Source organism: Marmota flaviventris, chromosome 20 (assembly GCF_047511675.1).
Source record: "Marmota flaviventris isolate mMarFla1 chromosome 20, mMarFla1.hap1, whole genome shotgun sequence".
Taxonomy (NCBI): domain Eukaryota; kingdom Metazoa; phylum Chordata; class Mammalia; order Rodentia; family Sciuridae; genus Marmota; species Marmota flaviventris.
The window spans coordinates 13928531-13941145 of NC_092517.1; the positions used below are offsets into that span (position 1 = coordinate 13928531).

Below are 12615 nucleotides of genomic sequence, written 5' to 3' on the forward strand. Positions count from 1 at the left end.
TAAAATAAGGAAAAAAGAAACTTACTCTCTCACACTATACTCTCATACTTCTGAAACAAGATGTGTGGCGATTTCCCCTCATATACCATGCAAGCAAGCAATCCTTCAAAAGATACCAGCTATATGCTCAATTCAATTCCCTCATTATTTACCTTGAAAGAGCATCAGACCCCACGAGACAAGGGCTCTGTGCCACAAGACTGTCTCTTGTATGCTTCCAATGCCAATCATAAGCCACAGGTTGTTCACTAGTGCTTTTGACTAACCAGGGTTTGCACAATCCAGTTGTGACAGTGATAATGCTGTCCCTCTGCCAGTTGTCCTTGGCAGACTTACTTTTGATTCGCTTCCCTTTGCTCAGCATCCTAAAGTCTAAAGGAAAGCCACCCCAAAGTGATTAAAAGGTTACCTGCTAAATAATCTTTCTTTAGATTTACAGAACCTAGAACATCTAGTGACCTTCAGATTACATTCTAATGTTTAACTCTTCTTACTCTTTAGTCCTATGCAGCAACTAACACAAAGCATATAGGTTTTCTGTGAAGTTTAACTTGCAAAAATTAATATGTTTACCTAAAGAATTATACAAACTAGACTCAGAGGTCAAGATAGCCATGTTGCAGTCAGACTAGGTTGAGGTTGACAACATGCCCTAGATGACAAAGACCCCACCCAGAATGCCTCCTGTACCTCCTTTCCATCTCTTTTTGCATAAATGAGTTCCCTAAAACTTCTTCGGAGCATGATAGCTCCCCCATCTTCTCAGGGTGCCAGCTCTTGACAAAACCTGATTCCTTTCCCACCAGCTCTCCTTTCCCCGGTATTGGTTTTCTAGTAACAGGCAGGCAGGCTTGGATCTGGTAACACTTCCTCAAGTTTGATTATTTGCAGGAGCAGCTCACAAAACTCAGAGAAACAAATTTACTAGTTTACTATGAAGGGTATTTTAAAGGATGCAAGTGAATATCCAAAATGAGACACACAGGAGGGGATATATAGTATCATAACCATTCTTTTATGGATGAGAAAACTGAGGTACATAGATAGCAAGTAATTTGCCCAGAGTCACCCAGCCACAGAGCTAAAGAACTGGGACAGCAGTCCAGTATCTCCAGATCCACTCTTCACCACCATGCTATCTGAAAAATGCCTAAGAACCTGGTAACAGTGCTGTCTCTGAGAATGGGGACTTGGGGATTAGGAGACAGGCTGAGAAAAAGGCTAGCTTATTGTAGTAATCTCTAGGTATCATTTGAAGGAATAAATTTGCATATCTTATCTATTACCAAAAATGTACTCACTAAAATTTTTTTCTTTATGGTTTTTAATATCTGAGCTACACAGAAGTGTTTTACCCAGATGATAAGCATAACTCATTATTTTACTACTTTACCTGATTTAGGATGCAAAGCATCACATTGGGCATTGTACATGTGTACAAATTCTTGATGCCTTTTAATAAGCTGCTGTTTATTTCCTTGAGTAGACAATCCATGCTGTTTTAGTTTTTTCTTTAAATCACGATCAGAGAGCAAGTTATACACCGTTTTGGGCAGTGGCTTCCTTTTGTTAACAAAACTGAAAAGGCAAAGGAAAAAAAAAAGTTCCCTGAGGATTACTGTGAATATTATCAAATGCTTTCATGTAAAACAATAATTTATCTTCTGACTCAACACATGGGTGACTGGGAGAACAGCAGACACATTACAATAATGAGAGGAAAGAGAAGAATTTAGTTTGTGGAAAAGTTGACGGTGTTTGACAATGGTGCCCCTGAGGTGCCAGCAATGTTCAGATAGAGAAATCCAGGCAGCTCCTGAAGTAAGACTTAGGTCTCAGAAAGAGGTCAGGTCTAAAGATGAAGACTCAGAAAGCTTATATGGAAGGTTTATGGACTCAATGTTATGAGAATTTCACTTAGAATCACACTTATGTAGGCCTGATCAATTCTCTTTTTTTTTTTTAATATTTATTTTTTAGTTTTCGGCGGACACAACATCTTTGTTTGTATGTGGTGCTGAGGATCGAACCCGGGCCGCACGCATGCCAGGCGAGCGCGCTACCGCTTGAGCCACATCCCCAGCCCCTGATCAATTCTCTTTAAAGCATGCTTTTCCTAAAATTTACCCATGGTTTCCATGCAAAGTTCCTATAAAAACCAATTATGTCAAATGATTATAATATAAACACTATTGAGAGTTAGGCTGGGGTATAAGGATTTATTATTACAAATAGCTTCTCTAGAAAACATTCTGATAAACAGACAAACGTGCCCCTCAGACATTAAACAATTGTTTTGAAAGGGACTAGATAAATAAAAGGGGAACTGTCAACTTTACTCAGCTCATTACTGCCACTGAAAAACAAATTCAGAAAGTTGGACAGTGAGCAATAATCTTCAAAGAACACAAAGGAAAACAATGATTAAAAAAAAAAAGCTTCTGTCCTCTTCAAGTATTTATGTTAATAAACACATAAGGCCTTATAAAAAATGCATTAGGAAAATTACCATCTGGCTTCTCATTTTTCAATCTATTTATATAATAAATACACTGATAATAATTTTAAGTATAACAAAGCCATGTTATATTACCTTCTCTACTCTTTGCCCCAAAAGAAAACATTATTTCTTAAAATAGACTAGAATTCAAGCTTGCCTACAAACATCAATCTTGACTTGAGACAATCTTCATAAACAGGAACTCCTTAGTGAGTTTTAATCCATTTTATCTGATTACAGCATGACTCCCTGAGTACAGCCCCTCATTCAGCTTGATGGTAATTAGGTGCTTAGTATGTTTTTGAAGTGGTTATTATAACCGCAGTCATTTCAAAATGAGAACAGAAAAGGTTCAGGTAAAAATTAATAGGAACAGGTTTATCCAAAAAGCAAGAGTTTACAAAGGATCTGCATAGAACTAGTTCACAAAAGTTGTGCCTCCCTCAGATTCCCCTGGAAGGAGGGCTTCGTTAAAATGCAGATTCTCAATCCCCTTCGCAACAACTACTCATGTGGTTCAGGTCTGAAGTGGAAGTTTAAAGTCTATACTTTCAGCAAGGTTCCCCCAGATCCACCTGGTACACATGGTGCAAAGGTCACACTTAGAGAAATATTACAGTCAAAAATACAAAAATAACCACAGACGTCTTTATGAACCAATAGTGCCATTTCCTGACTAAACCATTTCTTTTAGGCTCTATTAATAAAATCTAAAAGCCAGAGATAACTACTTAACTATATCACAGTAGGTAGCAACAGATGAATCATTTTACAGGCATTTATAACAAGCATCAGGAAGGAATAATTCACATTGATTCCTATCTAAAACACTTATTTTATCAAAGATAAATGTCTAATTTATAACAAAAAAAATTATAATAATAAATCGTACTATTCACTGGAATTTACAATGAAAAGCACCACCAGAGATCAACTATTTCTGTCTAGAATTTTAAAATATAAAACATGATAAATGTTTCCTCAAACATGAAAATGACATTAATCCTTCTTCTATGACTTGATAAAACTGAGTAATACACTTAAAGGGCTCAGAATCTGAGGATATGAAAAGGTATAGTCTTTGAATCAACTAGGAGATGATTTTATATAGAATGAGTTAAGGGTTGTCATTCATATCTGGGAGATGATCTGGGTGCAGAGGATGAAACTGAAAAATAAGCAGAGACTCCTCTATGTGACAAAACCCCAGGACAGGAAGTAAAGACAGATTCAGCTAAATGCTCCCATAAGTGTGTCTGACCAATTCTGTAAAATGTGAGTTATGAGGATAAAACCCAGAAGTTATCTATAAGGTAGGACTTTCAGCAGCCTCAGTACACTAAGAGGGTAATGCAATACACAGTGCTTCTAAGTTGTACTATGGACCAACTGGCAGGACTCCAGGATTCTGTGGAGCAGGATCTGGAACCACTAATTACACATGGATAAGCCCATCTTTCCATAAATTGACAGAGGCAGACATAAATGAATATGATAAATGCATCTAGAAAAAGAGGAATTCAAACAGAATTATCAATGTTGATTCCTCACCCCTTTTTTTTTTAATTTTTTATTGTTGGCTGTTCAAAACATTACATAGTTCTTGATATATCATATTTCACACTTTGATTCAAGATTGCATGGAAATGGAAGGAGACCCTCAGAGTGATTCCTCACTCTTTAAGGAGAAAATCCTCAGCTTCTATAATCATTCTTAAGGAAGAAACACTTCTAAAAAAGGTCATTAGACTCTCATGGCTTATAGGAAACAATCCATGGGACTGTCCAGTCTCATAAATCCTCACTAACTAAGCAACCTCACTAACAATCTGTGCACACAGATTGTCTTATGTTTGCCCCCCCACTGTAAATTAACAAAACACCACTGAACTTTATGATACCCAGTGTTAAGTTATAACACTTTGTGTTATAACTTAGAGAAATATAACTTTATATTTATAATATAAAGTTATAATATATAACTTTCCCCCAGAACCTGCATTCACTCCAAATGTGAAAATTAAGTGACACATTTTTTACTTTTAATTATAAAAAGCAGTAAGATGGCCCTGCCTCATTAATGTGGTATTTGGAAAATACTCTTCCAAGTCCTTCAAAACAGATCAAACTTAAGGGCCCATCATTCTATTCATCCCTACTTCTTACCAATCATTGTATCCTTCTCCGTCTTTCCAAAGCTCACAAAATTACACCTATTTTCTCTGCCTTTCTTCCTAAAAGTTTCCAAAGAGACGTTTCACAAGGCCCAGGATAACTTCATTACTAGACTCTTGATCTTTAGTACTCACCACTTTGTTCCATTTATCATCTGTTCTCTCCCTGGAGACAGTGGAAGCAAAGAGACTAAAGATTTAAATAACCTCTATTTTTAAAAGAATCATTCCTTGATCTTGCTGTTCATTCTTTCTCTCAACTACCATCTCATTGCTCTTGTTCCCTTCATCATCAGACTCATCTAATTTGCAGCTTCTGCTTCCTCATTATCTTCATCAGCCACTGGTTTCTTAATATCCTGCAATTTAATTTCAATTAAAATTTCATTCCTAAATAACTTATATGTGTGAAAGTAGTGGACGAGTTTAAGAAATTACTATTACTTTGATGTATAAAGGAGGCAGAATAGCATAGTAGTTGGGGACAAATACTGAGCTGACAACTTACTAGTTTGTCAACTGGGCAGATTGGAGGGGAGGACATCATGTTTCACACATACTCTTTTTCACCATTTTTACATGTGTACATAAATGCCTGGTCCAAAAATAAATTTTTAAAAAGGCTTGATGTAAATTTCTACAACTTTTGAGCATCCTAAGGACAAAAAAAAAAAAAAAAAAAGAAAGACTTCATGTGTTCAGTGTTCAAAGTTTAGCCTTACTTGTTTTAATCATAGGATTTTATGGAGTTCTAAAAGTCTAAGAAGAAAAGAGATTAAAAAGAAATGAATTTTAAGTTACTAATTTCTCAAGTAAAAAATTCAGTAGCTACATATTCAAAATAACTATATTTGGCAAAGTAGGAACTCAGGGAGGAACAAAAGGAGAAGGATGGAGATTCTGATCAACAGAATTAAAGAATAATGGGAGGGAGAATACAACTGGTCATTGGGATGAAATGAATATGAACCGTTTCTTCAGGTTTATGAACCACAAAAAGCACATAACTAAAGTAGCTTGGGTTATGCTCAACTTTCTTACCTTCTGAGGCTTTCCTTCTTCTCTTCACGTGATAAACAGCTGTCTAAGTGTTTATTGATGTGGTTTTCTAGAATGCTAACCCCGCAAACAGGACAATCCACTGTATTTTTAAAAAGAGAAACACAGAATTTACTATCTGTAGAAGGGGTAAAAATATATATGTGCTGGTTCTTTCAGCAATTAAGATTAAAAAAAAAAACAAAAAAACAAAACATAATCCCAATTTAACATGAACTTACAAAAGCAAAAGAGAAAAGGAATGACCCAAGAGGGCAACATCAGCAGGACAGACTGGTTAATGGGTAAGAACTACATTGTGGGAAGTCACAAATCAGAATCCCAGGCTTAAAGACTGAACATAGGCTGGAAATTGGTTTATTAGAAAATGCTCTGGTTGTTAGGCGCAGTTGCATACACCTATCATACAAGCAACTGGGGAGGTTGAGGCAGAAGGATCACAAGTTCAGGCCAGTCTTAGCAACTTCACAAGATCCTCTCTCAAAATAAGAAATAAAAAGGAAAAAAAACTGGGGATATAGTTTAGTGGTAAGGTACTCCAGTTTCAATACCCAGTACCAAAAAAGGAAAAGCTTTCATTAAATCTTTTCTACCAAAGTATGACCAAACTATAAAACAAATCTTCTGTTTTTCCCAATCCTTAGGAGCATCCCTGGTTAGCACAGAAGCAATCAACATCAACTACAGGGAGACATAACTGGCCTGGGGCAAGTGAGCAGGTAAGTACAGTTGGATTAATGCATTTACTGGATAAGATCAAATACTATACAATTTTGACAGTGCTTACAAATTTGCTAATTTACTTCTCATTTATAATTCCGTATGTAATGTTAAAATTATTAAATACAATCATTCTCAAGTTTCTTCATGGAGTTGAAAGGATCTGTGGAGGAATCTCAAGACTTAGAAGCCATTATGGATACAGTGGACTAAAGCAGGGAAGGTAATGTTGTGACAGAGCATCACAATTTCTAGGTCCTCTGTCCTTACTTTTAATAGATCATGGCCAATTTTATGTTATGGTTCATTATAAGATTTCATTTGGAAAAAAGGTTCTGTGAAGCAAAAACTAAATTAGCAATCAAGCTTAAAAAAAATACAGTAAGAACAACTGGTAAAAAAGACTGAGGATAAAACATACTAGGAAATTTAAGTGAAATTTATATTCCCTTAAGAAATAAATCAATTAACTAATAAATTAATTCTAATTTATCTAACTTTAAAAAACACTAACAGCCTTGCACTGTGGGTGGCATAGGTTTACTGAAGCTGTCTAAGTCTATTTCTGCCTAAAAGGTGCTCCAAATTTCACTGGTAAGAAAAAACATAGAAAACAAAAGGTTAAACAAAGCAATATATTCATCAAACAGATAAGCAAACAGTAAACAAAATGGCTGGAAAACAAGTGTTTTCAGGGCTGTGAGATATGGATGTTGTCTAACCCTAATCAATGAGTAGTTTAGAATCTGGACAGTTTAAAAAGGTGTAGAACAGGGGTCTCCAAACATTCTTAGCAAAGGCTAGGTAGTAAAGAATTAAGGCTTTCCAAGTCAGTATGGCCTTTGTCACCAGTATGCAACTCCTTCACTACAGCATGAAAGCAGTCAATCTGTAAACAAATGGACATGGCTGTGTTCCGGTAAACCTTTATTTACAGAAATAGGTGACAAGGTAGATTTGGTCTTGGAAATGCAGTTTGCCAATCCCTGGCTATATTGGAGGAAGAATGAGGAGATCAGCTTGGCTTGAAATGGGTTTCTACGAGAGAGAGAAAGATAAAAAATAAGGTGGAATGGCTACAGTAGAAACCAAATCATCAAAGGCTTTAAATGACAGGCAAAACATCATGGAGGCAGGTATTCAAACAATGGTATAAGAAGACAAAAACAGCTCTTAGAGATTAAATTGAAACTTGTATGTTAAATGGGGGTGGGGGATTTAAAAATGAGAAACAAAGTTACTGTGAGGCTGAAGTATGAACTAATTAAATTGTTTCTTTCTTTTTTGTAATTGTTAGTTGTTATTGTTGTTTTTAAGAAATCAGGCTGAATTTCTACTCCATGAGAAAGAAAAAACAAATATACATAAAAGTACCCACTACATCAATCTCTGAGATTATGATAAAGTAAAATCTGGTTTATATCTTCCCAATCCTTCCCCCTAAAAACTGCTGTCTATTTATTCTTCTGTCATATGAATGAGAATATTTCCACTAAATAAGAAAATACACATAAAAATAATTTCCCACCTTTAGAAACTTGCTTCAAAGTGGACGTAGAGGGTATCTCATGACCATTAGTATCTGAGAAGCCAAGGGCTGTCTTTCCCATAAAACATGCTGCTTTAGTCTCCAGAGAAGTGCTTGCCTCTTTCTGAGGGCTGAATTTAATGTCATTTTCTTTCATTGACAACTCTGATGTAGAACCATTAGTTTCTCTAACCAAGAAATTGTCCATTAATCTGCTCCCCTGCTTTAAAGAATGTCGGTAACCTCCAGGAGTATGTACTTTGACAGCAAGTTTCTTAGAAGAGGAAGAAGCAGGAGATATGGGTGGTGATTCTAAAGCAAACTGCAACAAATGATTCCTGGAAACATAAAAAACACAACAGATAATTAAGATATCAATTTATGTATAATAAATGGACTGACATGCGCTGTTTTCCCAATTAACACTTATTTTTCTGAAATATGAAGCTTACACCATAACCATAATCAAACCAAAATGTTTCTTCTGGAATAAAACTTGAAGTAAAAAAAATCTAACTTAAAAGGGCAGGAGTTGTGGTTCGGTAGTAGACTGCTTGCCTGGAACGTGTTAGGCACTGGGGTTGATCCTCAGCATCACATAAATTAAATAAAATAAGGTAATGTGTACATCTACAACTAAAAAAATTTTTTTTTAAATGTAGTTGATATGTCTACAAAAGGAAATGGCAAGATTTCGTCGGGTTCTGGTCATGGAGAAAAGCTTATGCAAGTTTTATTCTCCAATGGTAAATAACTTTAAAATCTGGACAAATTTGTTATAGGCACTGGAGTGTAATCAATATAAAACTGAGATCTCTGAGAGAGAAGAGACACATGAAGTGATCCAGTCAGTGTTCCCCCAAGATTGTACCTTGGAAGCATTTTCTGGGAATAGGGTACTAAATTCAAATCCAAACAGGGTAGGTAGGACAGAGGCTAGGGTGCTTGGCATGTTTAAGTCATGAGAAGGAAACCCAGAAATTTGCTCAGAAATTCTCATCCAGTTGTGACCATCTCTAGGTTGAAAAATCAAACAAAACCACAGACTACCTGGTAGGAAACAGACACTAGTAAATTGAGATTTCAAAGGTCAAGGCTACAATGTCATCAGTGTTTGTGCCCAATCAAAGCAGAGAGGCGTTCATGAAGACCATTCCAGTGAAATTCCACAAAGATCACACATTAGGAAAATGGACCACACTGGATACATGTAAACAAAATTAAACAGAACAATCTAAGAGAACACTACCAGATCTTGATAGAACAAAGGTGAAGAGCTGGCAATTTAACTGTCCTAACAAAATTCAATATATTTCAAAGGAAGATAATTTGCAACTTCTATATTTTGTCAACAATGTTCGACACACATTTAAAAATTACTAGACATGCAAAGAAGCAAGAAAAAATAGCCATTAGCAAAGAGATAAAATATTCAATAGCAGTAGATCAGAAGTGATCCAAAAAGCAGCATTCCAAAGAACTATGATAAATATGTTACAGAGGAAACACAGATAAATGGATGAAAAACTACATTATGAAAGAAAACTTTATATCAATTTAAAAAAAAAAATGAACACTCTATCATTACAAAATAGTTTATCTAAATTGGATGGATATAATAAGAGATAGCAAAAGATGGTAGTAGTAAAGCAGGTCAACAGAAAATATCTAAACTGAAACACAAAGAGTGAAAAAGACAGAAAAACAAATAGTATTTACCCAACTGATCAAATCATAGTGGAAACTAGAAAATAGTGAGTTGAATGATTTCATGGGAGTTTGCCAAAACAGTCTCTAGAAGGAAATTTTTAATAGATTAAAATCAATATTATGAGCTTCTAATTTAAAAGCTTAGGAAATGAACAGCAATTAAATGCTAACAAGGAAGGATTTAATAACAGAGACAAGTAAAATAGAAAAGAGACATTCAAGAGAAAATGAGCAAGGCCAAAAGTTGATTTTTTTTAAAAAAAATTAACAAAATCATTAAATCTCTACCAAAATTAAATACCAAAAAAAGAATGAAAATACAAATTACCAAAACAAAGAATTAAAAGAACACATCATTACAAATACTACAGAAATTAAGATCACTAGGTAAGATCATAAATATTTTATAATAATAAATTAGAAATTTTATATAAAATGGATAAATTCCTTGAAAAACATTATTCATTAAAAGTGACAAAGGAAGCCAGGTGTGGTGGTGCACACCTGTAACCCCAGCAATTTGCCTATAATCCTAGCGACTTGAAAGACTGAGGCAATAGATCTAAGGTTAAGGGTAGCCTCAGCAACTTAGTGAGGCCCTAAGCAATTTAGCAAGACTGTCTCAAAATGAAAAATAAAAAGGGCTGGGGATATGGCTTAGTGATTAAGCACACCTGGGTTTAATCCCCAATACCAAAAAAACAAAAAAGAAGAAGAAAACCCCACTTGACAATGGAAGAAAAAGAAAAAGAAGAGTCCTTCTTAGCAATTACAGAAAGTAAAGCTATAATTAAAAACCTTCCTATGAAGAAAACTCTAGGCCCACATATTTTCACTGGTGAATTTTACCAAATATTTAAGGAAAAAATAATATCAACATTGCACAAAATCATTCAGAAAATAGAAATGGGGAAATATTTCCCAACTCAAATTGATAAAATCAGATATGCACATTTTAGGAAGAAAAAATTATAGTTCAAGAATCTTTCATTGAGCACAGATACAATAGTTTAAATGAAATATTCACAAATAAAATCTACTGATAAATTTTCAAAATATGTATATAATGTATCATAACCAAGTGGGATTTATTCCAAGAATACAAAAAAAATCAATAAATGTAATTTACATGAGCAAAATAAAGTATAAAGCTATATAATCATCTCTATAAATATAGAAAAAGCATTTGATAAAATTTAATGCCCAGAATTTTTTTTAAAAAAATTTTTTAAATGTAATGCCCAGGGCTGACGATGTAGCTCAATGGTAGACTGTGTATGAGGCCCTGGTTTGATCCCCAGAATTTAAAAATAAATAAATAACATCAATTTATAATAAACACATTCGAGAAAACCAGAAACAGAAGTAAATATTTTTATCTGATAAAAGACTACTGTCAAAAAAACTTAAAGCTAATACCAATCATAAGTGAAATACTGAACGTCTCCTCCTCTAACTCTAAAAATAAGACAACCACCAGCTTCTTAAATTGTATTAGAGGACCTAGCTTAATGACAAGACAAAAAGAAACGGGTGGGGGCAAGAAGGGGAATATGAAGGGCACACAGATTGGAAAAAGAGAAAAAAATTTTCATTTGCAGATGAAATGATTATGTACATAGAAAATTTAGAGAATCTATAAGAAGCTAGAACCAACAAGTACATTTTCACAATTACAACAAGTACATTCTAGTTATGATGTCAACAGACAAACACTAATATACCTATACATTAGCAAACAGAAAATAAAATCTTAAAATACCACTCCAAGTACCATCAAAAAGGGTTGCGGTTGTAGCTCAGTGGTAGAGTGCTAGCTTTGCACATGTGAAGCACTAGGCTCAATCCCCAGCACCACATAAAAATAAAATAAAGGTATTATGTCCATCTACAACTAAAAAAATATATTTTTTAAAAAGTACCATCAAAAATATTAAACACCTGTGAATAAACTTAACAAAAATGCATAAAACCTGTATTCTGAAAACTACAAAATGCTACTTATAGAAATAATAAAGAAAAGCCTAAATAAATGAAGAGATATTCCATGTCCATAGTTGAGAGGACTCAACAATGTTAAAATATCCATTTTTCCCACTTTTATTTATAGATTCTGCAATACCATTTAAAATATAAGACATTTTGGAAGAATGGAAATGTTATGCTCATTCTAAAATTTATATGGAAATAAAAAGGCCCTAGAATGCCAGCAGTCTTGAAAAAGAATGAAGTTAGAGAACCCAAACTACCAGATTTTAAGAACTTACAGTATAACTACAGTATTAAAGACACTGCAAGTATTAGTTTACAGAGAGACAAAAAGAATACAGAACATAATATGTCAAGAAATATATCCATAAATATAATCACTTGGCAATCTAGTGGGCCTTTTAATAAGTGGTGCTGATACAACTGAATATTTGTTGAGGAAAAAATGAAACCTGACCCTTACTTCCATTAGATCCCCAAATTAACTTGAATAGGTTCACAGACCTACACATAAAAGTTAAACTACAATAATTCTAGAAGAAAATGTATCAAAAGTTCTTGTAATAGGCAAAGATTCTTAGGCAGGATTTAAAAAGCACTAATTCATGAGAGAGAAAATTAACTTCATCAAAATGAAAACATTGACTCATCAAAAGAAACCCTTAAGAAAATTAAAAGGCAAGCCATAGATAAGGGAAGGAAAAATGTAACATATTTGGCAAAAACATGTGAAGAACTCATACAAGTCAATAATAAATTTTAAAACTAGACAAAAACCATGAAGACATGCAAAACACATAAAAGCTTATGAAAAGGTACATTAGTCATCAGGAAATACTAAGTAAAATCACAATGAGCTACTACACTTCATACTCTATAGAATGCTTAATAGACCTGATGACACCAGACATTAACCACGATGTAGAATGACTGAA

The 12615-nt window shown here is 34.3% G+C and overlaps 1 protein-coding gene across 4 annotated transcripts in view; it reads right to left on the reverse strand.

Annotated features, from left to right (window-relative positions):
- The window catches only part of Rad18 (RAD18 E3 ubiquitin protein ligase), a 94238-nt gene that overhangs the window by 62917 nt on the left and 18706 nt on the right, over nucleotides 1-12615 (reverse strand). For all 4 annotated transcript variants that reach the window (XM_027931893.2, XM_071605909.1, XM_071605910.1 and 1 more), the window contains 3 exons: nucleotides 7982-8319; nucleotides 5716-5815; nucleotides 1394-1578 (listed from right to left, as the gene is read on the reverse strand). In XM_027931893.2, the coding sequence (XP_027787694.2) occupies nucleotides 1394-1578; nucleotides 5716-5815; nucleotides 7982-8319 (623 nt within the window). The remainder of the gene's footprint in view (nucleotides 1-1393; nucleotides 1579-5715; nucleotides 5816-7981; nucleotides 8320-12615) is intronic.